Source organism: Crocodylus siamensis, chromosome 6 (assembly GCF_052110815.1).
Source record: "Crocodylus siamensis isolate JL-2025a chromosome 6, ASM5211081v1, whole genome shotgun sequence".
NCBI lineage: Eukaryota > Metazoa > Chordata > Crocodylia > Crocodylidae > Crocodylus > Crocodylus siamensis.
The window spans coordinates 91,402,878-91,430,661 of NC_143400.1; the positions used below are offsets into that span (position 1 = coordinate 91,402,878).

General features: G+C 46.3%; 1 protein-coding gene across 1 annotated transcript in view; it reads right to left on the bottom strand.

The window, feature by feature from the left end:
• Positions 1-565: 565 nt before the first annotated feature.
• MCF2L2 (MCF.2 cell line derived transforming sequence-like 2) overlaps positions 566-27,784 on the bottom strand; it is a 232,733-nt gene continuing 205,514 nt past the window's right edge. Inside the window, exons 26-34 of the mRNA XM_090055259.1 lie at positions 27,233-27,342; positions 23,531-23,626; positions 18,144-18,233; positions 14,616-14,687; positions 12,721-12,807; positions 9,105-9,223; positions 7,831-7,943; positions 5,880-5,983; positions 566-4,934 (exon numbers count right to left, since the gene is read on the bottom strand). Coding sequence (XP_089911385.1) covers positions 4,834-4,934; positions 5,880-5,983; positions 7,831-7,943; positions 9,105-9,223; positions 12,721-12,807; positions 14,616-14,687; positions 18,144-18,233; positions 23,531-23,626; positions 27,233-27,342 — 892 coding nt within the window. The 3' untranslated portion in view covers positions 566-4,833. The remainder of the gene's footprint in view (positions 4,935-5,879; positions 5,984-7,830; positions 7,944-9,104; positions 9,224-12,720; positions 12,808-14,615; positions 14,688-18,143; positions 18,234-23,530; positions 23,627-27,232; positions 27,343-27,784) is intronic.

A 27,784-nucleotide genomic window follows, 5' to 3' on the forward strand; every position in this document is an offset into this window, starting at 1 on the left:
GCCCTACCCGGAGTCCTCAGTCAATCAAAGAATAGGTGGCTGAGCTACGCACCATGCCATAAAGTTGGGACTGAAAAGGAGCGAAATCTAGGACAAAGTGAATACATTTGCCTCATCTCGTGACTGAAGGTCTAATAGTGGAGGCCCTTCATAGACTCTCAAATGCCAGGCTGAATCTTAGGGGGCAAGGTAGCCCTATAGGCAGACAGGCCCCAATCATATGGGCTTCATCATTCATTAATGCCATGACTTGCACCCAACAGAGCCAGGGCTGCAATTACAATCTTTGCACAGACACTTGCATTAAACTTAGTCTTACACTTAAATAAGGGTCTAACGTGAGTCAGGGGATTTGATCAATGGAGATTCTCTAAAGGGAAAGCATTATGCTTGCACGGCCAAAAATGTCTTGGCCGTAACTGAGGTTAAGCCGGACATCGGTATGGATTCTGCCAGCTGCAGACAGATCTTTTATGTGAATGTCCCCCTTTTTTTAAGATTCATAAAAAGCTCATGTAATCGGTTGTGTTGCACAGAAGTCCCAATCACAAAGTGTTTTGTACTACAGTATTTATAATTTTTATAAAGTCCAAACAAAGTGTGGTTCTACATCGTTCAGAACAGCCTATTTACAGAAATTCCAACTTTGCACACTTGTTATAAATTCATACATTCAGCTTTGACTGGGGGGGTGGGGAAGGAGACAGGCAATTCCTCAAGAGAATCCTGTGCTTTGAGCTGTCTGATTATCTCTCAATCACAATATACAAATACATTGTCGTCATCATCAACACCATGGCAATATGCAAGAATGACAAACTGTACCAATTCTCAGCATACGAGAAGAACTCTTAGCAGCTATTTCAGCTTCAGCTGCTGCAGAAAAATGCAACAATTTGGCTTTTTAAAAGTACTGGATCGTCTAATAACAAGCCAGTCCTCAAGCATTATGTAAGGGAAGCACTTGACCTTCCTGAAACCCAATCCTGTTTGAGATCTCTGAGCACTTGAAAAAAGGCTGGCTGTCAAAATGGCTTTTAATCACTTAAGGAACTGGAACACAAAACCACATAAATCTTTGTTCAGTCTGGCAAGGAAAGCCAACGATAGGACTTAGTTGGGCGACAACTGTTTATAACTGTGTCTAGACATGATGGCCCTGATTCTCCACTCTCTACTTAATGGGGTGAGACCTAAAAAGCAGTGGAGGATCAAACGTGCCAATTATTATAGCGCAGACCAGGCCTTACCCCTTGTTTATGCTAGAGTTGAAGCCTTTTGGCAGCCACTACTCTTAAACACCTCTTTAGCTACCACATCTTCTCCATGCAGTGTAGACAGGGGTATCTTTCTGGAATTCACGCCGTGATGCGGGAAGAGAAGAGAAGACAATGAACTTGTGGGAAGAGCTGCTTCCAACACGGCTGTGCCCTAATGCATTCGCCTTGCTGAATCTTAACTCTGCTCTTAAATCATCCTCTAGACTTTGGATGGGGCATCCATCGTGTTGTTAAGCCCTGGTTAGCCACAAAGTACCACAACAATTGAAAGATTGTCTTGGCAGCCAAAGAAGCAAAATGGACGGTCACTGAACCCTGGACTATCGTGTCAGCAAAGCCAAAATACAATCTTTCTCTAGCTACTCGTTTAGAATTGTCCTCAGCTTTATTTTTGATTCCTCAAGAAATCAAAGTCTTTGGATTTTCTCATTAAAAGTGACAGTAAGAGACTGGGTTCTTTCTCCGTCGTAAAAATAACATGACATATAAGGCTTGGCCAACACGACAAACCTTGAAATATTGTTGATGAAGAAAAAAATAAACCCTGCAGAAATTGTTAAAAAAAAAAGGGTGAGGAAAAATAGTTACAATCCACACTGTATTTTGTGGCTGCTGTCTTTGTGGTCTGGAGCGAAGGAGCCTGCTCTGCCTCACCATCCCAGTGTACCCAGGTAACAGGCAACTGGTAACAGCCTGGGAGTGCAAAGGGGTGCGTGGGATGTAGGCACTGATGTAGGCCTGCCGCTTCGCTGCCCCAAGAGGGAATGGTCTTCTTGATGAGTTGCCTGGCAGAGATCCCCCATCTGAGGGGCACAGGTGAGTGGAGACTGCACGGTGGCATTCCCTCATTTGACACACGCAGAAGCGGAGGTGCTCAGGAGGGAAGGGACTTACCTCTGATCACACTGCAAATGGCAGAGGCTGAGATAGAGCTGACGTAGGTAGGCAAAGCCATGGCTGACATGATCAAGTTGGGGCTGGTCCTGCTTTGAGCAGGGTGTCGGACTAGATGTGACCCTCTGGGGTCCCTCCAACCTGAATTTTCTGTGATTCTGCAACTCCTGACTTCCCACCAGCAGACAGACTGATGTTTTACCAATGATGGTCTGGATCTTACCCGTTCCTCTAGGAAGAATCCAAAGTGCAATTTTTGGCTTTCATATAACAATAATACAACAATGACACCCTTCGTTTTGGCAAGTTCACGTACACAGAGGAAACCCCTCCACGCACACCGCTGTGCACTGCAACCTCTCCAGCCCCGCACGGCACACTCGGGGGTGGCAGGGGCGAGGAGAGGCCCCGTTACCAGACAGTGCCCCTGTCACTGAAGTAACAAGGAAACCGAGGTGAAGTTATTCTGTGGGGAGTGGGAATGATTTCACTGCACAAACCTGTAACTGTATTTGGGGACCAAAGGGACTCTACCTCTGCCTTTAAGCTGCTCATGTCATTCTAGGGCATGGGTGTCAAACATATGGCCCACAGACGAGATCTGTATGACTTGGCCCATGGGTCACTGACTCCAGCCCTACACATTGCATGTGGCACAGGGGGCCAGCATGGGGCTCACGCTCCACCCGGTGCCCGCCAGACCCAAAACCAGTGTCTAGGGTTGGTCTAGCCCCATGCACTGTATGCAGCACACGCTGGCCCCAGGATTTGCCATGCACACAGACCCTGGGGTTGACATGGGGCACGTGCTGCCCATGCAACACAGGCTAAACCCAGTGCTACACACAGCACAGGGGGGCTCGGGCACAGGTGCCCCAGACCAGCCCTCTCAGTGCCGTTTGCAGCACCGGGTGCTGCAGACATGCCCCATGCCGTGGCATGCGCTGTGTGTGGTGCATGGGCTGGACCCAGCACTGAGACTGCTCCATGGAGGGTCAGTCCCAGTCTGGCCCACAGACCAGCCCAGGGATGTCCATCATCTGGCTTATACGGCACATGAGTCAACACCCCTGCTCTGGGGGATGTAGCAGGAATTTTGTACGTCTCTGAGGGCAGTTTTTGGCCCCAACTATCCTTGAAAGGTAAATTAAATCTATTACCAGCACTAAATGAGCTCACATTGTATCTCAGTGCAACAGTGGTGACTTCAAAAGCATGATTATTTCATGCTATTATTCTGCCTAATGGTGCAATTCATAGTGTTTCTGGTTTAGCTTTTTTTCCATTTTTGCCTATTATTTACACGAAGCATCATTAATTATGGGGGGGGATGGAAACAATCTCTGGTGGGGAAAACCAATCCCTGACTTTTGAGCTCTCCAGGGTCATTTCTTCCAGACTGGTCTTTTCCTCTATGCACAGTCCTAGATCAGTATTTAGTTTTGCAACATGAAAGGGACTAGCAGCTTTGTGGGCTTGAAAACTCCAGTTTAGCATCAAAATACCTCCATGCACATGCCTTCAGACTTGCTCTGAATGAGCTAATGGCTTGTACAGGAATTACTAACATCTGTAAAAGGTCTACATTCATCCTAATGTGACCGAGATTTGGTACAGTCCTTAATAAAAATGTCCTGGAAAGAAGCAATTAACAATAACACTTTATCCACTCATCAGTGTTTCTAACACTCACCAGCCTATTAGCAAATGCTTAAGTATATTTGGATACGACATGGGAATGAACTGTACCTACTTCATAGCCCAGCACACAATGGAAGTGCAAGCATGCAGTGTACTCAAATGGGTAACTTTAAATGCCGCTCTATGAAATTATCAGCACCAAATGCAGAGGGATGTGATCCAGCAATCATGGTAGAGGGAAGGAATCTGTTTATACTGTAAGAAGAGCTCAGCTGGTCCTTCGGCACAGTCATCATCACACGACTTTGTTCACCACTTAACCTTGAAACTCCATCTTTTGGCCAGAAGTTGCCAACCTGCATCATCCACAGATCCTGTAAACAGAAGATCGTTCACCGCACCACTGTCAAAGCAGTCACGCCTTGGCGGGGCTCAGCTTCACTGATAGTCTTGAGCTGGCATGAGTTTTTCCACCACCACTTCCCTGCAAATGTTAGGTTCTTGCTCCTGATGATCCGTTAGGAATGACTGGATAATTTCATGGTCTATCTTCTGGAATGAGGGGAGTCAGGGAAAGGCACAGCAGCAGAGCCAGACAAATGGAAAAATGCCAGGCGATTCCCCAGCAGAGCAGGAACTGGTGACCACAGATCCATCCTTTGGAAAGAACCCAAGCAAGGTTGCCAAAAGGTGGGTGCATAGTAGCTTTTCATTCTGCTGTCGACCTAATTTAGGTCACATCCTCTCCAACAGTTTGCTAACCAATGCGAGAAGCATTTATCAATTCCTGTTTAATACTGAAGATGGTTCTGATGCTTTTTTTTTTTTTTTTAATGTCTAGTGTGTCTTCAAGTCTTTCAGCTTGTCAGCTGGACCCAGCAGTTCTCTTCTGTTCATGCTGATGAAGATGGAAGAAACTCTGAAGCTCAGAGCTGGTGAGAAAGGCAACTTGGTCCAGCATCCACCCCTAACCAACAAACAAGAGCCTGGAGTCCTGAGGAGGTCACAGCCCCGTGACTCAACTTCCAGCCCTCTGCTCTGCTGCTAAGCTCCTGGCCACCTCACTTTCCTTCATTGCCGATTCTGCAGAGGTCGTGTTGCAGGCATCATTGTATGCTTCTGAAAAACAAATGCATGGAGAGTGTCGTTATATTGAAATCTCAAGGGCTTTTATGCTACAATTTTGAGGTTTGATGTTAGTATCCCAGAGCACCCAACAGTAAAATTTTAAAAAATGTCTAATCTCCATTCCCATGCCATATGTTAATCACTAGTCAGGATGGAGGGGTCTCTCAGCCGACTCTCAATGGGATCAACATCAAAGTACTGATCCGGACGAAGCACAGATCTGCTGGCAGGCCACAGTCACTACCATATTTTTCTTAAGCTGCAGCAAGGAATTCCTGTTTATTTTTAAAAGGGCTTTTAAAACTCTGGTAAATCCTCAAAGAAAAAGAAAGTTTTGTCAACATCCCCACCTCTCCCCCCCGCCTTCAAAAAACCCCCCATTAAATTAAACAGCACCTCTCTCTTTTAGATGGGAGGTCAAATGAATCATCCCAAGCTTCTTTCTTTCCACAATGAGTCACGCCTGTGTCAATGGGTTTGGCTCATTCATTTTAAAGAGGGGTCCAATCTGTAATCATCTTGATCTGCAGAGGGGTTTAGATTCAACTCTCCAAACCTAACCACTCCCTTAAGACTTGGGGCCAGAATTAAAGCTGGGGGAAAAAACTGGTTTGACTTCTGGTTTAAGTGAAATCTCATAAGATCAGCACATCATCAAGGACTTCAACCCAAAATGATGGAAACAATTGTGCAAGTGCCTGACCTGCAATTGTGCGAGTGCCTGACCTGCAACAGTAGCTCACAAGACGTTGCCATCCTCAAATTCAAGTCTGAACCACAGACTTGAATTTGGATTGAACCCTGATGCCCACGGAGGCCCTGAACTGGATTCTGAAGTGTGTCTGTTTTAGCAGGCACCAACGTATGCTTTCTAAAGCAAAAATAATAAGAAAGTCCAGGAGCTTTCCCGATGTTTGCAGATGCTACCTTTATTACCTGCATTGCTGTTCCTAAGCAAGTTGTTACTATGCCCGTCTGCTGGCTGTAACATGCTAGAAGGAACCCAGTCACTTTTCTCAGACACCAGCTTCTTGACTAGCCTGAAATGCAGAGAGAGCAGGTCAGTGCATTTCCCATCCACCTCCTTTGCACTGGCCCATTCTTCATGGAAACGCACAGGAGAGGGCTACAAACTAGGCCTGTATGAGTAGGCAGCTATTCGATCCAGCTTTGGATCTGGCCACTTCGGATGGCAGCGATCCGATCCGGAGCTCCGGACCGGGTTCCCACTTTGATCCAGCCCCTCAGAGACCTGGCCCTAGGGTATAATGGGGGATCAATGAAATATCTATAACTTTGTTGATTTTTTGTCCAATTTGGGTGAAACTTGCAGGAATGGTAGCCTCTGCTGAGTGCATCAAACCTGCCAAGTTTAAAGATCAGTGCAGGAGTCTGGGGGGGAACTGCACCCAAATTCTTGAAAGCGAAACTCATGTCACGGCTGTGTTACACCACAGGGGGGTGAAAGCTGCAGGGGTGGTGGCCCCTGCTCAGGTCACAAAGCCTGCCAAGTTTCAAGAAGATCGGTGCAGGGGTTTTGGGGGGAAATGCCCCTCAGGCTGCAGACAAGCAGAACTCGTGCCATGGGTGCCCCTGCGTGTGTGAAGGCGCAGCGGGGTGACAGCTGCAGGGGTGGTGGCCCCTGCTGTGACCCCTGCCCGCTGTGGAAGAGATCGGTGCAGGGGGGTCTGGGGCCTGCACCCCTAGCTGCTGACAGACAAAACTCATGCCATGGGTGCTTGTGCCACTGTGTCCGTCTTGGGGCACAGCAGGGTGGGAGGGGGGTGAAACTACTGCAGGCCTGGCTGCTAAGCTACTGTGTTACTAGTTACCAATCAATCATGATTCACTCAGGGACCAGCTCAATACACAGTACAGGGGCCGGCAATCATTTAGGGTGGAGGGCCGCTTACCGAGTTTTGGCAAGCCAGTGAGGGCCTCATGACAGGCAGCCTGGGGCAGGTAAATATTAATTTTCTAAATTTTTTAGGGTCCCCATGGGCTGGATAGAATGGCCTAGCGGGCCGCATCCGGCCCCTGGGCTGCATTTTGCTCACCCCTGTGCTAGTAGCTACTAGATAATTAGTTAATTAGCAATGATTAACACCTACAAAACCACAGACTAAGAAGAGGAAAGAATCAATACAGATAATCAACTGCCCTAAGACAGACACAGTTGGTCCCACAAGCAACCGTGGCTCGAGTTTTGTCTGTCAGCAGCTAGGGGTGCAGGGCCCCAGACTCCCCCTGCACTGATCTCCTCCACAGCTGGCAGGTGTCGTGGCCTGAGCAGGGGCCACCACCCCTGCAGCTGTCACCCCGCTGCGCCTTAACGCACGCAGTGTCACCCATGGCATGAGTTTTGTCTGTTAGCAGCTTGAGGGGAATTCCCCCCAAACCCCTGCACCTATCACCTTGAAACCTGGCAGGCTTTGTGGTTTCACCAGGGGCTACCACCCCGCATGTTCCATCCAGATCAGACAAAAAACAACAAAGTAATAGATATTTCATTGGTTCCCCATTATAACCTATGGCCGGATCTCCGAAGTGGCTCCGAAGCTTTCCCAAAGCGCGTTGGAAGCTCCGACCTGCTTCAGAAAGCCTAACGAAGCCAGTGCTTCGATCTGGGCATGCTGCTTCGGATGCTGAAGTGTCCAAAGCTTCTCTGGATCTGAAGAACGGTCTGAAGCCTTGCACAGCCCTACTAGAAACCCAGCTATGGTCAAGCTGTAAAGGGAGAAACGTTGCTGGAGTGGTGCCAAGCCCACCTGAGCACTCCCCCAGCCCCAGAACGGCTCTGTAAGTCGTCAGGGGTCTATCGTAGACTCTGGAGAGTGCAATCACGACACGGCGCCTCTCAAGGGGCTGCCCTATCAGCTGTACTTACCATTGTCCGTTTTCTCCCTCCTGTACAAACTGCACTAAATCTCCATCCTCTAGAGCAAGAGACTCTGGAAAACAGGTTTCAAAGCTGCCTTCTACCCGAAAGAGGTTGGACACCTGTAATGAATGAAACAGTGCAGCAGACATGCTGTTACCATGAACGAAGCAAACACTGGACAGAGGAACTTTGTGGGCAACAGACTACATTAGACATTGAAAAATGTCCTCTACAAGGCTTGCTATTACTTCCCATTCTTTTTGTTTCGGCCAGTGCCAAAGGCTAATCACATGCAGCGTCTGTGGACAAGTCAGACCTCTGGAAAGAAGAGATCAGCCACCACTCTCAGTTTGTGCTTCCCATCTGAGTGGTCACACATGCTCAGATTGACTTATTTTCTTATGTGAAGTTTCCAGACACTGCAGATGTGGCCGGATGCTGCTTAACAATTCAAAATGAAGTAATTCAGCTGTGCTGTTGTTAAAAAGCATCTCTCTCCAACCCTGGGCTTGAATCCTTCCCTGGCAATGATGGTGTAAATCAGGAGAAAGTCTCATTGATGGGCCAGCACAAAAACTGGCAGAAGCAAGCATGGAAACAACACCCCAGCCCCTTTGCTTACAGGGTTTTAGAGAGGGGCAAAGAACGTGCACTACTCAATGAAAGGGAAAGTGTCTGAAATGTGGGTGTCTTCAAATTAAAGACTCAGTTTTGTTCAGATCAGGGAGCTGACTTCTTTCTTTGAAGAAAAGGAAAATAAAAACGGTTGGTTTTTAGATGCTTCTGACTTATGGGAATTTAGATACGGCTGAAGAGTACAAGAGTACAAGGCTGGTTTCTTTCTGCTTCTGTATCTTCATAAGTGACACGAGGGAGGCTTTCATTGATCCCGGTCATCAGAAAAACCTAGAGAAGAAGACAGCGCATCCAAGAGCAATGTCCAGGCAGGTCAGTTTGTTCACAGAGCTCTGGTAGCTCCAAGGCTGTGAGATGCTGCTACAAGTCAGCAGCACACTCAGGACAGCACTGTGCATTATATATCCATGGACAGTTATCTCTAGAGATGGCCTCAACGATCCATCATGAATCTAAACCTCCCATAACTTCAAGGGAACTTGGACACCATTCCAATTTTGAATTATGCCATTGACCTAGAACCAAATCAAATCTCCAAACCAAAACACCTCTGAATTTGGGGAAAACACGGATCCAAACTTGGCCCTGACCTTATATTAGGAAGCAAGGAGAAAGGTGCAGTGTATGTTGTGAAAAGAAATTACATTGTTAGCGTTGGTCTCTTCCTCCATGTCAGAAGAGTTAGAGAGCTCATCAGTGCTGGAGGGGATAGCTTCAAAATCCTCGAATGTGTCTAGTGACGGCATCTGTCTGCTGGGCCAACCTGGGGGAAGAACATTAAACAACAAGCTTTGACCACTTTCCACAAGGAATTAGAGAAGTCAAACATATTCAGACATTTCCCTCCCCAACTCCCCTGCACTGCATCTTTTTCCAACATTATTTCAAAATTCACGTCAGTGACTACAGAACAGACGGGACGAGGCATATTTCAGCAGAAAGAGTTACAACAAACGATGACTTAGTGGAGGGGACTAGCTGGAGCCTGTTCAGAAAGGCAAGTTCAATGCATGTGTTTTCCAGCTTTCAGGTCACATCAGGTTATACATCTCTAGTTCCCAAGTCCAGAAGCTGTTGAAGCGCAGTCCTCTCCAGCCCGCTTCCAGGTGACCTTATGCACAAACTGCTTCAAAAAACTGGTAACTGCCTAAAGCAGAATTAGTTGGCAAAGAGGAAAAAGAAGAATCAGAGTGAAAGGAGGTACAGGACTTTGGGTGCAAACACAGTGCCTAGACAAACACAGCTGAGGGTGCAAGAAGAGACGGACTGATTGCCATTCCCATGGGAGCGCTCCTTTGCCGGATCAGTAGAGCTGGCTCATGGTAGATAGAAGGCAAGATGAACAGGTTGGCTCCTCTTGTTGCCACATAGCAGCAAATATACTGTCACATCATGCTAGCAATACAGAAATATATAGCAAGAACTCTGCACCCACGCAGGATTGCACAGCCGTCAGTCCCAGCCTCGGCGAGAACCGGACCCAGAAGGTAGGTTTACATGGCACAGACAAGCCAAATTAATTAGCCTGGGTGCAGTGTCGTGTGAATGTGGCCACACTGCTTCCAGTTCAGGAGCAAGTCCGTGAGAAGCTAGCTTGAGTATCACCATTGTGCACCATGCAGGCCCAGCCAGGGCCTCCTGCTCTGAAAAAGCATCCGACTAACTAGCTCCCATAGAAAAGCATCTCTCTGAACATTAGCAGCATGGATGACATGACACACAGCTGAGTGATGTTACTGCCTTCCAGCTCCTGCATAAGATACCGATGCCTTCTAGTGCCATATGCAAGATATTCAATCGGGGAAGCGTGAGGTCACGTGGAATGCACGAGCATTTTTCTTTCATTAACCAAGTAGTTAATGAAGTGACCAAGAAGTTACCTCCCAAGTAACTTGCTGCAGGGCAAAGGGAGATGCATCTCAAGCCAAAGAATGATGTGCAGTGCCTCTCGATACAGATGGCCCAAGTTCAGCCTTCTCTCCACAGAACGGACCGTAATGCGAGCACTCCTTTGGACAGAACTGACCCTACCCCTCAGCCTTTGTCCCAACCTCGCCCCTGAACTGAATGCAACTTTCTGGGGATTCAGAGAATTTGTCTCACTGCTTTTCATCCACCTGCATCTGTGGAAACAGAAACAGGGAAGTGCTGCTGTTTGGGTGAGGTTGAGTGCTCTCGACCTGCCCAAAGCAAGAAATACACTAGGGGCTAAATGAGATAGGCAGGTTCCAGATCGTGCATGAGACCATCATAGGACCATGCTAATTCATATTTGAGGAAGTCCTCCAAAATTCCTCCCTGGTACATGCCAGCCTGGCAAATCCACTTTTGGAGACAGCACCATGTACTTCCTGTTCCTCCTGTGGAACTGGGAGATGGCATCTACCTGCTTCTTCTGCCCGGGTGAGGACAATAGGTCGACTAGGAGAAAGCAGGGATAATATCCCTCGGGAAGACCTGGCCCAGGCACAACATGGATGTGAGATATCTATTGAATGTGTTCATTTGAATCCAAGCTCACTTTTTGTTTTGTTGAATCTACCGAAGGCAATTAATGCACAGCTTTCCTTCCATGCTGGAAAGCATGGCAGTGCTCTTGCCCACGCTTGTAGTTGGAGTCCTTTTATTGCCGAATGCCACTGGACAAACACCAGTGGGCAGATCGAAGCTCCTTGCACCCACTCCCTTTATGTACCTGGATAGGGGCTAAATCAGGGGTGGGCAAAATGCGGTCTGTGGGCCAGATGCAGCCTGCCAGGCCATTCTGTCCGGCCCCTGGGGCCTCCCCAAAACTTAGAAAATTAATATTTATCTGCCCCTGGCTGCCTGTCATGCGGCCCTCGATGGCTTGCCGAAACTCAGTAAGCGGCCCTCTGCCCAAAATAATTGCCCACCCCTGGGCTAGATACTGGCCTCATTCGGGCAGATGAAAAGTAGTGCAGGTAGCTCAGAAGTGGAGCTGAACTTTTGTTTGCAGCCGGTGAGTCACTGCTGCCATCAGACACAAGCCAGCAGCATGACAGCCATAAGGCACAAAGCCAGATCTGTGCTCACACACAATAGTTACATACAACCTCACAGTGCGTGCCCCTTTCTCAGCACAAGCTGCTTTGGACTGATGGAAAATCAGCATTAGGCAGATGTTTTAAAGAGGCATTTTCTGTGGGGTGACTTGAGTCTAGTAAGGTTGAGAACCGCTGATCTAAACTTACCTTCCGCATCACACAAACCAGAGGGCTTCCTCGAGCCAATTCCAGCTTCGAGTTCAATGGCTGCACGTGAAGCACATCTTTTAGAATTGCCCTCCATGCTAAAAATGAGCGCTTTGCTTCTAGCTCAATTTTGTCTAGGTTTGACTTCCAGAGATTGGGCCCCATCAACCTGTGACTATCAGAATGAGAAGCCTTCTGCTCACGTGCAGAGCCTGTGACCGAGTCGTCCCCATGACCTCCTTTGCAGTAAACTAACCAGATTGAGTTTCTTCAGTCACTACATGGCATGATTTCCAATCCTCTAATCATTCTTGTGGCTCTTTTGTCCAGTTTTTCAACTTCCTTCTCCATTGCAACTCCCTTCTCCACGCCTTCAAACTTGATACCGTATCCCAGACATGTCAAACCCAGAGCTATTACAACCTCTACATCTATTCAAATGTCTCCTGTTTATACCTCCACAGATTGCATATCCCTTATTAATATCATACCAGTATCACTCTATCAGTTTGAATTCACACTTTTGGCTATACAAGAAAATAATTAACTTGTTCACATAGACAAGGCCTTAGTAATCCTGTGTCATTATTATTCACTGGCAGGGCTCAAGCTACTTAGAGAAATAATTTAAGACCTCTCAGCAAGCAATACATTTCTCTTAGAATAGCTCTACCCTCTTCCTTTGTAGCTTTTATCCCATCAATCAGATTTTAGAGATGGCACGTCTAATAAATTCACATATACAGAAGACAGGCTGTAAAATATAGGCCAAATTCTGATTGCACCAGAGTTAATCCAAAGCCGCTATTTTGAACTGGCTCTGATCTACCTCAAATCAGTACCAGGTCCATTATTTCTAGACTCTGAAGTTATTTGGGCTTGGGATTTCATTCCTTCCAAAGGAAATTATGGCTCACTTAAAGAAAGAAAAATGGAGGCTAATGAGAACTTAGTTTAAGGTCAGGAAAGTTTAACAGAGTCACAAATATCTACTGATTTACATGACAGTGATGTGCTTTGAGCATTTAAATATGTTAATTCTGGTTACCTGTCTGTGAAGCAGATCTAGGTACTGGCCTTGTGGTGGAACTGGTATTACCTTTAGTCTGGGCCAATATGGTGTTCTCAAAAGCATCTGTGATAGGAAGCAGAATCGTGTCTCTTACTTGGATTCTTTTAAGAAGGGGGGAAGAAAAAAACCAAGCACAGAAACGCCACCATGCACATTACATTAACACTGACACACACGTGTTTGGTCATTTTAACAGACAAAAGGACTGTGGTTCCAACTGTTTGGGAAAAAAATCATCCGGGGAAACGCTTAACCAACACGAGCACTGAGGAATCACGTCCACAGTCCACTAAGAGGTGAAAACAAACTGTTTGAGATATGCAGTGAGCAAACCAAGCAAACCAAAGAGGATTATGGATGACACATGGGGCCTAAAAACAATTACTGGATGAATGGTCTAGCCTTCTATCCCTCCACAGTGTCCTTCATAAATGCCCTTGAAGCATTTAAAGTAATCCTCAAGGTTGTAACGTTCAGTTTTGATATCTTCCATGCTCCTCCACATGGTCTCAAGATGATTCAATGAAACTCCTACATAATTCCTCCTGGCCGGGTACAAACCAAGTAATTTCTGATCAATGCAATTTTTGCCGGGGAAGTTTTGGGGTGGCTTTAGAAGCAAAGTGTGTTTCTGAACCAGACGAGTTGCAACAAACGTGGAGTTTGGGCAGCAGCAGCATTTGCTAGCCAAGATGTGACCACAGCCATGGCTCATCCATGCCGAAAGACGCTCGGTATGGCCAGGCGGCTTCCCCAGCAGAGTTAGGGGCTGAGGTTGCTGTGGAGGAAGAAACTGCAAAGTCTCCTTGGCATTTGGGCTCTAATCCCCGCTCCTTGCTTCTGACTTTAGGATAGTCTTTTCCATCCTCCACAGGCCAAATTCCTTCTCTGCCAAGACTGACCTGAGTATCACATGAACTAGCAATTCACCCTTTTCAACCCAGATGCCTGCAGGGCAGCACGGGTGTCCAAGCTGACTTTTCCCTGTGCTTACCTGAAGAAGGAGCATGTCCTGCTACAGCTAGCCATTAGGAGGGGCTACTGTGCTATGTAAGCAGGTGCTGTTCCAAGTATATACGGCAATTAACTGAGCATTCCCTGAATTCACTTTTTAGTGAATTTGCCATTTCAGATCCACATCTAACCAATGCAAGAATCTGCAGCAAGTACCAATCTTAAGTACTGCATGAACAAAAGGAGGCATTGCATTTTTAATGGGCAAAAGGTTTGGGTGTACTTTCTGCTACATTCATCCAGCGCAGTGGAGAGTGGGTTGGGGTGACCCAGCTGCAGTTAACAGGCCACAAGCAGCTCCTGGGGCTCTGTGACTGCCCCCCCCACCTTTCATGTGAAGGTGCCACTGAGCAAGAAGGGAGGCAACAAACAGAAGGAGGTGCCATGCCCCCCGCTACTGCCAATCAGGTCCACTGCAAACATGGATTTTCAATTGGACATACTGTACAATCCTGCTGTTAATCTCCTTACTCTGAGAAAAAGATGAGCTGAAGAAGTACCAGAGCTGTACAGGTGGGATCCAGAATCTGCTTTTGAACCAGAGGCTGGAGGAGGTTGGGATCTATCCAGAACTGGATCTGGAGCCTGACATTACAATTCACGCCCTTCCCAAAGGTCCTAGCTAGGAACTGAAGCCTTACTTCGGGCTGATCCCTACCTACATAAAACCCCACAAACACAGCACAAGCACAGAGAACAGGCAATGAGGTGACAGACTTGGGTTTACAACAAGCACACATGAAACACTAAATGCGGAGCTCCTTGTGGGTTTTAATGCAAGTGAAGAGATGGGCAGTCCACAGATGACACCAAAGGTGCACAGGGAAGAACTTCATGCATGATGCCAATACTTGTACCTTCAAACCCCAGGGGAGTTGGATCACTCTTTATTTCATGCCTCTTGACTTTAACTGCAGGACCAAGGGGACCTGTGTGAAGTTCACAGATGCACAAGACTGTCAGTAGAGGTAGTGGTGAAACTTGTTTCAAATGTCTTCGTTATAAGAAACACAACTTGGAATTCATGAAGTCGTTCCTTCTAAAGGGCTCAGGGTAATGCATGACACTAAACAATGACAACCCCCCCAACCAATCCAAACCCCCCCAACCAATCCATTTTCCATAAAAAGGGCAAAAAAACAGGTTTGCGATATGCATCAATCAAACACCCCACCCCGTTGCAGCTCTGAATGGTCGCAGTAGTAAATAAGACCTAGAGAACGTGTCTGGTTCCAACAGGCACTTCCACAGATGTCCCACCTTTGCTTCTCCACCAGGTGGCCCCTGCAAATGCAGCTGCCGCAGGTAAGACTCGGCTCTAAAAACAATTTCAGCACTGCTGGGTCTAGGATCAGATGCCTGAAGCAGAGGTGGTGCCTTTGATTTCTGGATGGTAGGTACCCCTTGCAAATGGATTTTTTGCTAATTATCCTGGGTCCTGGCTTCATGTGCCCAAGAGAAAGTACTGTACTTATCTATTAGCAGTAAAGATAAGGGAGCAGTGGTCCTTGAATGAGTTGTAGAGATAAAAATACCTTGACTGGAACTTTATTTCATTACAGGGCAAAGCTTCTGCTTTGGGGCATGTCACATTTCCTTAAAGGAAATGCAATGAATAAAACTATGCAATAAAAATCACGGAGGGCCCATTTCATTTCTCCTCCAGCCAAGAAACCAACATCTTCCCTTGGATGGAGGCCTAGTTATGACTTTAGGGGTGTAGGTTGTAGCCATGTTGGTCTAAGGACATAGGCAGACAAGGTTCTTTGGGTGAATCTGATATCTTTTATTAGACCAACTTAAATAGTTGGAAAACAATTATTAAGCAAGCTTTTGGGTTCAAAAACCCTTCGTCAGGCTAAGGAAGTTACAGCAGTGTGTGCTCTTCCTGGATGGAATGAAAAGTTCTGACTTTTGAAGTCAAAACTTTGCCAAAAATAGATAATTCATTGCAACTTGCACACCATTTCCTCCAGTAAGTTATTCTATACAACAGTGCTAAGGATACTGTTTTCCCACCCTCTTTCCCTGTGTCTGTTCCTTCCCATTTCCTCCACCAGTTAATGGCACTGTATATCACACCTGCCCACTCACATCCAAAAAGGCAAGCAGTCTTCCAGTTCTGGAGCTAGAGTGGAAATGAGGCTGGAAGGCTATGAAAGGACCTTTTCCCTGGCAATGCCCCTCGCTCCCTTTGCAGGCCTAGTACAGCTCCCTTCAAAAGGCTCATTCCTTCTTTGCACAGGAAATAGTATGCTTCCAATTCTTTAGCGCAATTTGATACCAACTGCAAGAAAAATAAGGGTCTTGAGCCTGGCGGTGAGCCTTTTCTCTTTCAGTCTGTAAATTTTCCACCTCCAGCGTGGGCTTTTCTCAATTTTTTCTGAGCTCAAAATAATTTCAGCGAAGCTTTCTGCAAATAGTCCTTGATCTAGTTGTTTGGGAGGAGTCTGGTGCGAGTGGGGTGCCCCTGTGAATGTCACGGTAGGCTTGTTCTATCACAGGATGGAAACAACCCTTGGAAACAGGATCCCAAGGCCAACGCTTGCATTCGTGAGCTTGGGACGTGCGAAGTCCAGTCCAGTCTTCACTTGAAATGTCCTCCTTCCATGAGCATTCCCAGCACTGTCTGAGAGACGCTTTGTGGGAAGAGAGCGCTGGAAGGGAAACCCCTGCTTTGAATGCTGTGAATATCCGTGGAACGTCTTTTGAGCTGCATCCATCCAGCTGAATCCTGAACTCAACAACTGCACTCCTACTGACCTCAGTGAGAGCGGGATCAAATCCCAGCTGCTGCTTCTTGCAGAAAACCTGTCCTTACAGAAAATACAGCAGTCCCTTCCCCCATCACAGGAACCAACAAAAGGTAAAACAGTTGAAAGCACCTCTGTGACTGAAGAGCCTAAACTGTGTCAGTAACTCAGGCACTCACTTGATAGCCTACCTCCTATTTGAGCCCAGTTTTCTCTCCTGCCCAAGGCAGGGGGTTGGACTAGGAGATCTACAAAGTCCCTTCCGACCCTACATCTATGAATCTATTGCTTTCCGATGAAACTAATGCTCCTAAAGGCACACGTCATTTTGAAACATTTAATTATGTTTGGAATCATGAGCAAATCTGGGGCATTTCCCCAAACAAATTAAAATGCTAGTTCACAAAAAAGCGTCCAAGGAAGCAAAGCGTCCAAACCCCACTGGCTAATTCCCATCTAACTCCCTTAGGAGCTTTGGAGAAATCTCACTGAAATTCAGTTTAACCTCAGTAAATCCTAGGTTACCTCGACCTGGGTTATCTGAACGGCAATATTTTTTGTACTAACTTGTAACCGTGTACAAGCTGTATTTAATATTCTCCTGTATTATATACCTCTCCTCCAAAGTCTGATACAATAATGTGTAACTGTTGGTATTGTATAACCAACTGGTTTACTATATTTCATGTATGTAAGAGATGAAACTGTTATGGCTACTTGTTACCGATCGCAATTCTGCAAAAGAAGCTGCCGTTTCCCTGATCCCAATAATTTCAGTGATCCAGACAGGTTTTTGGCGAGTGCTTTCCACAGGGGCTCAGATACCCCAGGATGCACCGTCAAAGTGCAGTTACAGTTTTGCTTCAGAACCGACACCTATTCCATCCCGATTTTGGCATGATCTCAAGCTGATGAGCGCTGCACAGTGAAATGCTCTTTGCTTTCTCAGCAAGGATCCCAAGGATCTGCAAGGAGAGGTGGGGAAGCGATCTTTGGCACGGAGAAGTTTGGAACCAAATCCCGTTTTAGCCAAAATTCGGATTCTCTGTTCATAAAACTCACTTGGAGTCTTGGAGGTGCTTCTTTGGGAATTGGAGCAAACCACCACCCTCATACCTTGGGGATACATGCACATATGTTATAAACGTATGATCAAGCTGGACCTATTTGTTTCTGCAGATCACACCAGGGGTTGACGACATACGACTTGCAGGCCAGATCAGCTGGAAACAGCAGCGGTGTGGATGCAGCTCCTAGCTGCCCAGCCCTGGCACACCTCCCTCCTCAGCTGGAAGCTGCATTCATACCTCAGCCAGGGAGCAAGGGATTGGAACAAGCAGCAGCAGCGTGGGCGCAGCTCCCAGCTGCATGGCTCCAGGGGGGTGCAGGGAAAACCTCCACCATCACTGATGTGATGCCAAAGCCACCCAGCTGTTCTGGACCAGAGCTGGGTTGTTCTGGCTTGCTGGCCTCTGGATTACATGCTCTGGCTCATTTGTCAAACCCCTCTCCAGTTGTAAAACCTGAGCCTCAGGAACAGACTTATTCTTTCAACGGGAGCGTGAGACACCCAATAGTCTCTGCTCAGCATGGGGAAGGAAGAGGGGAACTCCACAGGCAGGATGACGGTACCTTTGGTCAGAGCAGATGTGTTAACTGTGGTGTTGATGGAGGAGGCTAGGGAAAAGCGGCGGGTGACTTCTCTCTCCTTAGCTTCTGCATCTGGGAGGACAGACACATGCAGCGCATGGCAGGGTTAGAGCTTAGGAAGCAGAGGAGGGTATATAGGTCCCAAGCAAAGCAGGATTTGAGAAAGGGTAACCCTTCCACCCCAAACCCTCCCCACTAAGTTGCTCCCCTTAGAAGTGCTGGGGCACAGATAAACTGGAAAACAAAATGCACAGAAAAAACATATTTTTAAGTAGTTGCAGTGATACCAACCTTGACCCTGCAGGAGGGAACCCAATGTCAGGTAAAGCTTTAGTGTTAACCTAGTGTTCGTACAACTGCAAAACACAGATGAGCGTGGCAGTTACATGACGCAGACTGACTGATGGGTTACGTGGAAAGAAAAAATATTGGAACTGTTTCTTCTGAGCTGAGACACACCAAAAATACAAAGACCGAGGGGCAAGGACCTAGACTGTACTTCTCAGGAGTGAGCAGACATCATACTTCTAAAAAACTGGGCCAAGAACCTCAGTAGTTGTAAATTAAGGTGAATCCATTGCAGGCAATTAGGCTTTTCTGCCTGTATCGACTGCACCAGCTAGAAGGTGCTCCCTTTGGTATCTCCATTCTAAAATAAAGACACAACTTGCAGTGATCTCCTTGTGAGCTGCCCCCACATACCCCGGACTAGTAGCTCTACATGTGATGAAAGATACATCTGGACTAAATCCAGATGTGCATCTGGACAGTGCCACAAGGCAGGTGACATTTCAAACATGCAACGAATCCTCAGACAGCTGCTCCACTCCACAAACAGGTGTGTGGGTAAATCTACTTGGAGCCGTGGTCCCACCGACTTCAGTGTGGAAATTTGTTCGCTGGTGTGCGTTTCAGGGGCGTCCTTGGACCTTGCTGGTGCAAAGATTTTGAGCTCAAGCTTTTAACATAAAGAACAGGCAGAGCGCTGCTGACAGTTACAACACACGACTGTGCTGGAGTCACTCCATGCTTACGCTGCACCTGAGAGCAGAATCAGGAACAGTCATTCAAATTTCCACTTCTCAGCTATGGTCTAGAAACAGGGGATAAATAGATGTTGCCAAATGAAGGAGACTAGCTGTGCCTGGATGTCTCAGCACAGGTAATCTGCTTCACTGGATGAAACGCATGTTGCTTATTGTCCTGCCTCTTGATCATATGCAGGACATGGGAATCTCCAGGGTGCTTCTCTGGCAGCAGAGAAACACCTAGGGAAAACTTGGAGGTGCATCTCAGCAAGAGGGGAAAGCTGTCTAGGCACTCCCAGAGCTTGTGGGAATTTATGAGGTGCTGTTTTCGGCCCCTCAAGCTCCAGAAGCACCTGCCTGGGGCAGCTGAAGGGTGCAGGCAGCTCCAGGCTGCCCATGCTCTCTTGCCAAAGAACAAATAGACGTCTGCCATGATAATGCAGCATGAATTATCACCATCTTTTGTTGCAGGCACAAGCAAAGGCACTTGTGTTACAGCAAAGGGCATGGGAATCTATTTACTTTTGCTTTGTGCCACCATAAAAATTGTTATGGCACAAAGGTGACATCTTTTTCCAGCTGCAGTTCTTCTTTAGTATTTCCTCTTACCAGGTCATGGATCGAGTATAGGACGTTGGTTTTTCTCACCCAAACGCAGCACGTCCTTTTGGATACATACCAGATGACTTTAAAAGATCAGGACAGTCATTGACTTCTCTGGCAGTTTTGAACTAGAGACAGAGGTCAAGGCTAAAACAGCTATTTTTTCTTAAATAGAAGTTTTCTATCCAGGACCTGCATTCATGGTGTGAGTTCAGCAAAGGTGTCTGTGCAGGAATGGCTGCTCCAATCTAACCTTGTCACTGTCCTAGCTCAAACTTCTCCTTTGCAGCTCATGATGAGCCCTTCTTGACAGTGGTAGCGTAGTTAGAAGTCATTGCTACACAGAGGGCTGGCAGCAGTCAACCGGACCTCCTCACTTCTTAGATATACTGCAGTCACCACTTTGGCTTTCTTCCATGCCAGCACAAAATCTAAATGAGTGACTCATCACTGAACAGACCAACACACTGAAAGCAGCAAGCACCTGCATGATGCATGTACTTCATCTATGTCACATGATCATGTAAGAACCTGATGTTGCAAGTCAGTGGAAGTGTCTACATGTTCATTAATGCACCATTATTATACTGCAATAAATTTAGTACCTGTGGGCATTTGTACACATGCTTGTGTTGCAGCACCAGGCACTTTTAAAAGCTGAGAAAATGGCAGCAGCGCACTTTTGAACTAAAACACATCAAAAGTGTTTTAGCTCAAAAGCGTGCCACTGCCATTGTCTTAGCGCTGATATGCAGTTCACCATTTATACAAAAGCATGGGACACAGTGCCAGGTGTCAGCTTACATGCGATTAATTGGACGATTCTCATCTGTCATTAATCATGACAGATTAATCGAGTCTGGTCCGACATGCTGGAGATCCGGCACATCAGAGCAGATAAATGTATGTGTATAAATGCCCAGTAGTAACAGGTACTAAATTTAATGTGTCATAGTCAGTGCTACTGTGCAGGCTTTTTTGTGATGCTAATGTGCAGTAGATTAATCCTACTGCACATTAGCACATTAGCACAGTTTTTGCCTGCCACGTTAATGAGCAGTGGAATTAGTCCACTGTGCCTTTAGTGTCTTGCGTAGATGCTCCCAGTGGAAGTTAAGAGCTCTATGCACTTCCAAGGGGCAAGGGCCTAATAATTCGTGTGCTCCCCCGGATAGCACTGTTGTACAGGGAGTCTGGCTCCACGGCTCTGCCCAAAACACAGGCTTATCAGGGCAGGAAGAGAAGAAGGATCTCACAAAGGATGAGGTCCAGTCTGCACTGCATGGTTTTGCTGGCAGAACTGGGCATCCACACTCCCCACCCCTCTGGGCAGCAGGTGCCCCTAGCTCTGCAGCCAGAGCAATGTCAGCTCTACAAGTGACAGAAACCAAGGGTAAGTACATGGTGATGTGCCCTTTAACAGCCAGTGCCTCCCATTATGTACCCAGCCAGCACAGCTGTTGCAATGGAGCCACACGCTCTACACATGCGGCCAGCTTCCTGAGATCTCCAAACCACCATCCTTCCTGCCTGAAAAGTCCAGAACTGGGCTCTGTGGCCTGCACCCTGCCTCTCCTGCTGCTTCAGCCCCGCATCAAAGCTAGGAGGTTGCTTCGGTTCTTCATGAGGTCTCTTCTACTCTGGTACACTTTAAATCGGAATGGGCAAGATGCAAGGCCATTCTATCTGGCCCGTGGGGCCTCCCCAAAACTTAGACAATTAATATTTATCTGCCCCTGGCTGCCTGTCATGCGGCCCTCAATGGCTTGCCAAAACTCAGCAAATGGCCCTCTGCCCGAAATAATTGCCCGCCCCTGCTTTAAATGCAGTCCTTCTCCTTGGAGTCTCTCTATGCCTCAACATCTGTCCTGTCCTGATGGTAATAATCCTCCATTACCCCTCACCTCACCTCTGACCACAAGGTGGAACTAGAAAGAAAACATCACGTATGAAACAAAAGAAAACAGAATTACAGAGTCATGGCAGACAACTGCTCCCAGACTTCATTGCTCATTTTCTTCCCTGTATGTTGCTCTTCTTTTCCTCCCAAGGTCTCCTGCTGACATAGCAATCCTAAGATAGCACCTTCTATCCTCAGATCTTACAGTTTTCCCAAGCACTCATGAGTTAAGACTCACAACACCCCTTTTCATAGACATCAGGGCTGGAAGGGACCTCGGGAGATCATCAAGTCCAGCCCCCTGCCCAAAGGGCAGGAAGTCAGCTGGGGTCACAGGATCCCAGCAAGATAAGCATCCAATTTATTCTTGAAGGTGTTCAATGTAGGCGCTTGAACCACCTCCGCTGGCAGACTGTTCCAGACCTCGGGGGCTCGGACAGTAAAGAAATTCTTCCTTATGTCCAGCCTGAAATGGTCTTGCAGGAGTTTGTGACCGTTTGACCTCGTCATCCCTTGGGGCGCTCTGGTGAGCAAACATTCCCCCAGATCCTGCTGGTCACCCCTGATAAACTTATAGGGGGCCATCAGATCGCCCCTGAGCCTGCGCTTTTCCAGGCTAAAGAGTCCCATGGCTCTCAGCCTGGCGTCGTAAGGTCTGTTTTCCTGACCTCTGATCATGCGCGTGGCTCTCCTCTGGACTCTCTCAAGCTTCTTCACATCCTTTTTGAATTGTGGAGCCCAAAAATGGACGCAGTACTCCAGCTGCGGCCTCACCAAGGCCGAGTACAAGGGGAGAATGATGTCCCGGGATTTGCTCGAGAAGCATCTATGGATGCAAGCCAGTGTTTTGGTCACTTTACTAGCCGCAGCATCGCATTGGAGGCTCATGTTCATCTTGTGGTCAATGATGACCCCCAAGTCTCTTTCTTCTGTAGTGCTAACCAACGTAGCACTGCCGAGCCTATAAGGGTGCTGCAGGTTTTTCCTCCCAAGGTGGAGAACCTTGCATTTTTTGGTGTTAAACACCATCAGGTTCTTGTCTGCCCATTTGCTGAGCTTGTCCAGGTCAGCCTGGATCACCCACCTATCTTCTGGCGTGGAAGCTTTGCCCCAAAGTTTGGTGTCATCGGCGAACTTGGCCAGTCCACTCCTGACTCCAATGTCCACATCATTAATGAAGATGTTGAACAGTATGGGTCCCAGGACAGAGCCTTGAGGGACCCCACTTTGTATGGAGGAAGAGAAGGAGGCCCACAGAGAAATGACCTGATTCAGTAAGGTAACATGGACTAACTTGCATACCTCCTGATGACAGTTCCTTGAGTGAACTACCCCAAATTTTCTCATTCGCTGAGCAAATCTTCTCCTTCAACCAAGTGATGCCAGAACTGAACAATTTAGCATATCAAACCAGAAAGCAGCATGGTGCACAGTAGCTGGACTCTCCCCCCTCCATCCACTCAATACACTGTCAAAGAAGGATTATTTTAGTTGTGTGTGCATGCAGGTATATCTGGCTTAGTGGATTCTTTTACAGCTGTGAACTTCAGAAAGATGAAAAGCAAAAAAAAAAAAATCACTATTCCAGACCTAGTTAGTTATACTTGCCTAAGTGTCACCATCAACCACCCCTTTGTTGATACTCCCAACGAGGCCTTTTTGTGGAAGAGTCTTTGAGAAGTGCAGCATGTGCATGTATCAGACAAGTGTGCTGTGATGGGATGCAGCAGCACTGTAGGAGGCAGTGATGGATGGCACAATGAGATGGAGAGAACATCATGGGATTGCAAGCAGGACATAGACAGCCAGAGACCAAATGCTGCATGTGGCAATTTTACCTTTGGGCGGAGCTCGGCGGTTGGAAAGACCTTGTAATGTGAATCGCTTTCTAGCGAGAGCTGTGTGCTCAAGGTTAAGGCTGGTAGAAGCATCAGCTAGGAGAGAGATGGAAAGGGAAAAAGAGATAAGGAAGGAAGGGTCAACCTCCCAGGTTATGGGAAAGGAGAGGCTAGCGCGGGATGACAAAACAAATCCTTCGGATTACGTTCAAGCCTGTGCAACAGTTAATCAATTAAAATGGTGATACGCAGCCAGGGAAGTTAAATAGCTGAGCCAAGTAGATCCCAGGACAGGCTAATGGTGTGCTACCTGGGAAGACTTTGGCTCACTGAGTTTTGATGGAGCATAAAACCAAAAAATAAATTAATTAAAAAAATGAGGGGATGCAGCTAGTCTCAAAGGAAAAGACAGGTCAGTAGCAAGCTAACTTTAAAAAAAAAAAGATCTGGTGCCTTCTGCCATGAAAAAGCATCACTGTGCTCTTAATGGGTAGCCCATGGCTCCAGTGAGAAACAAGAGATGAAGCTTTCTAGTACGGGAGTATCTGTAGCCTTCATGCACTGATTCATCGCTTTGGTATTAGCACTGAGCTTAAGCCTTACCTGCTGGAGTCTTTCCAACAGCCTCCATGCTATTTGGCTGGCTTACAATGATACTCTGTCACTGCGTTACTTGATTGGTGGGGTGTATTATTGACATACTCATCAAACTCTCATACCAGTTACCCATGCTCCCTGACAATTGCAATGGCAGCAAAAAGTCATAGTTGGGGCTGGATCCCGTGTCTCTGGGCTTCCAAAAAGAGCAGATGCCCAATTACCCACATCTATAATAATGAGAGATGGACCTGACCCCAAAACACAGATCCAGGCATTCCTGCCAAATTTCACACTTGCCCCCTAAAACAGGCAGATCACAAAGGGAAGTATACGGCAGAACAAGAAGCAGAAGCCACAGAAGCCAGTTTTCCTGCCTCTGAGCCAACACACAATGCTTCACATGCTGCCAAGGTGATTACCACTAAGGAGACACACATGAAGACCTGAAATACAAGGGAAACATGGAGAGACAATGAATCCAACTAATATCCAGACTGACACGTGACGGACAGACAGACTATGGTTCCAAAAAAGCACATCCCATCACTTCCTGTTTGGCAGACAAGCGGTTAGGCAACAGAGACGATCCATAATCCTGTGTGTACTTTGAAAGGACTCTCTCAAGGAATGCAAAAGGATGAGGTTATAAAGACGCCCCAGAACTTGGAAAATAAGGTCTCTTTGCAGCTCACTTATTTAAAAACCAAGCAAATTTGTGCACAGGAGGCCTTCGGGACCACATGCTAAGACACATTTAAAAAAAAATTAAAATGGTGGGTTTTCACCTCAATGAAGTTTTAATTAAGCTGGACAGAGGGGAAAAAGAAATCAAGCCCTTAAGTATGTGCTATATCGCATGCTGAGATGCACATTAGGGCTTTATGACTGCAAGCTCCCACTTTGCTTCTCAGTGCCATGCACTGGTTAGATGTTGGACCTACCACACAGTACAACACCTTGAACAGCTTTGAAGCTTTCATTTTTTCCTGCAGGCAAAAACTGCAGTAAACCAGCTTCCATGTGGATTGAATCAATTTAGAAGTCTGGTCCAGGCATAATGCTGTGCTACATGCAGATGACTTCTCATCACAGGCCCTAATTCTAATGAGAGGTTATTGCAAATCTGTGAGAGTGAGGAGGTTAAAATAATAACTGCCAGTAATTGTAGTTGTTCTTTTTGTTCCATAACACCTGAAGGAAGTAACAACATCTGAAAATAATTTCATACTGACTTGACGTAAAATTGAAGGCTGGAGTCGGCAGGTGGCAGAGATGAGACCTTGTTTAACCTAGTAGCTAACTGCCTGTAGCATACCAATATAACCTGCCTGATCTAGTAGCATCAGCTGGTGCTCAATGCCAGGAGCCCTGGCATAGGATATCACTGCACATATATGCAGTGGTGACATTTTGCCATGGGCCAGCAGAGAGTCCCATGTTATGTACCAAGTTAAGGCTCATGTAGATCTTCAACGTAGGATGCAAGTAGGACTTTCGAGTGGTACATGGGCTCTTTGCTGGGCCTCTACCTAGCTTTGAATTTCAAGCAATGAGAATAGTTACCTGTTTCCATTCTGAAAAGCTGAAGATGTCCTTTTTTCCCCTCTCTCATGGGCTAACTATCCAGTAATGTAGCCCACAGGTCCAACTTGGGCTCCTACAGAGATGGACTCACTGCTCATCTCTCCAATAGCTTTCATGGATGTGGAAAGGACTGGGGCACCCCGACAGGGCTCCTGATTGAAGTGAGGAGACATGTGCTCCCACCAGGAGCTCTATGATGGACTCATTGGTAGATGGAAGAACTGAGATTCACCCGTAGGGTTCGAACACACAAAACACCTTTCACTCCAGTTAACGTCAGCGGGAACTGCTAGTGCATCGTGCCTTAACAGGCCAGAAACTAAGATGACTAACTTGGGAAATTCTGAGGAAACAGCTTGATTCAGCTGTAAACACAGCTGAATGCAAAATTACAGTTGTTTTTGGAGGAAATTATTATTAAATTTCAACAAGAAAGAGGGGGAAAACAAAGATTTTCAACCAACATCTTATGAGAGTTTTTAGAAGAATTTTCATGGGGAAAAAACTACAACGTTTTATCAGGAAAAAGATTTTTTTTTCACTAAAACCTTTTCACACTGAAAATTTCAGGAATTTAATCTTTTTTTTTTCCCCATGAAAAATCCAGAAAAAAAGTTTGACCAAAAGGAGCATTTTTTTTGCAAAGCTTTTTGTTTTGGTAGAAAGCCAGTTTTCATTAGGGAAAATAAAATGCAAATGTGTTGCTCTTTTTTTGGTTACGATTCAAATTTACCTCCCTGTAATTCCTAAAAACATATGTATATTTAGGAGGAAGCTCTGTCTGGTAGTGGCTTCCTGTTGGATTGCTGCCAGCGTACTTCCAGGCATAAGAATCAGTGGTTTATTTTGTGAAGTTTACTTTGCCCTGCACTGAATAAAATATGTCTGTTGTACTTCTATGAAAAATACAAGAAATGTCCAAGTGACCACACATGCTGCTGAGAGAGCGAGTAATAAAAAGCATCCCTTTGAAATAAAGCAAAGCCATTTGTTAAAAGTCATTACACATTTTTAAAATGAAACAAGGCTGATATCCAACAGAGGGACAAAAAGGACACAGTCAAGTAAAAACAAAATCATCTTTTCAAGAAAGGACGTCCTATTGCTAGCCCTGTAGATCACTGAAGCAGAGACTTTAAAAACATCTAAATGCAATCCACGCCGTTTGTATTCACTCTCAACGCCACGAACAGAGGAGTCGGTTTTGCCGGTGTTTATGGACAGATTTACATTCCACTTCTCAGACACAGAAGTCACACCCCATTATGCAGGCTGCAAATTCTGGAGGCTGCATTTACAACCAACCAACAAACTGCCTTCATTGGTATGAAAAATAAATCACAGTGGAACGAGCTGTATTGCTCAGACAATTTGTAAAACCATGATTTGAATGGTGTGCTTGAATCCTTTGAACAACTTCCCGTGGAAGGCACCCAGGTTATATTTCATGGCTAGTACTGCAAGGATATAAAAATCACCTGCTGGGGGGTCATGTTCCTTGCTACCTCTAACTCCTACCTCTCTTTTGTCTGGTGCTGGGACTGGAATTCCTGTTCCTGTTGTTGGACATCTCCAGGCTTGATGTCTCAGATTTATTTTCATATAAACTCGACGACTTCCTGCTAAATCTTTGAACAGAAGAAACAGTGGTTAGGTTGTCACCCAGTAACTAAAGTAACTTTTGCATTAATAGCTTCTCAGCCCAAAACATACCAAATTTACAAAATCTGTCATGATTATGGACCTACGCTTAGAGAACTGGTTTGTTAGTTGAAAAAAAAAAAAACCCAACAGTTTAAGTTTCTCAGCTTGAGGGTGGGAAGGAGGATGCATGAACCCAAAAAATGACTTTTTAACACTTTTGTTTGCAAACTGGACCCAGTAGGATACTAGCCGTGGTGTAAATGCCAATTCCATTCCATTTTCCTCCTACAAACAATACGAACACTGACCTCAACTGCTTATACTATCACGAGTTGTCTGGAACCAGAGATGGATTAAGGTGAGAACCTCAAATGTCAACCTACTCAAATTTGGGGAAAATGGTTTAATTTGGATACAAATACCAAC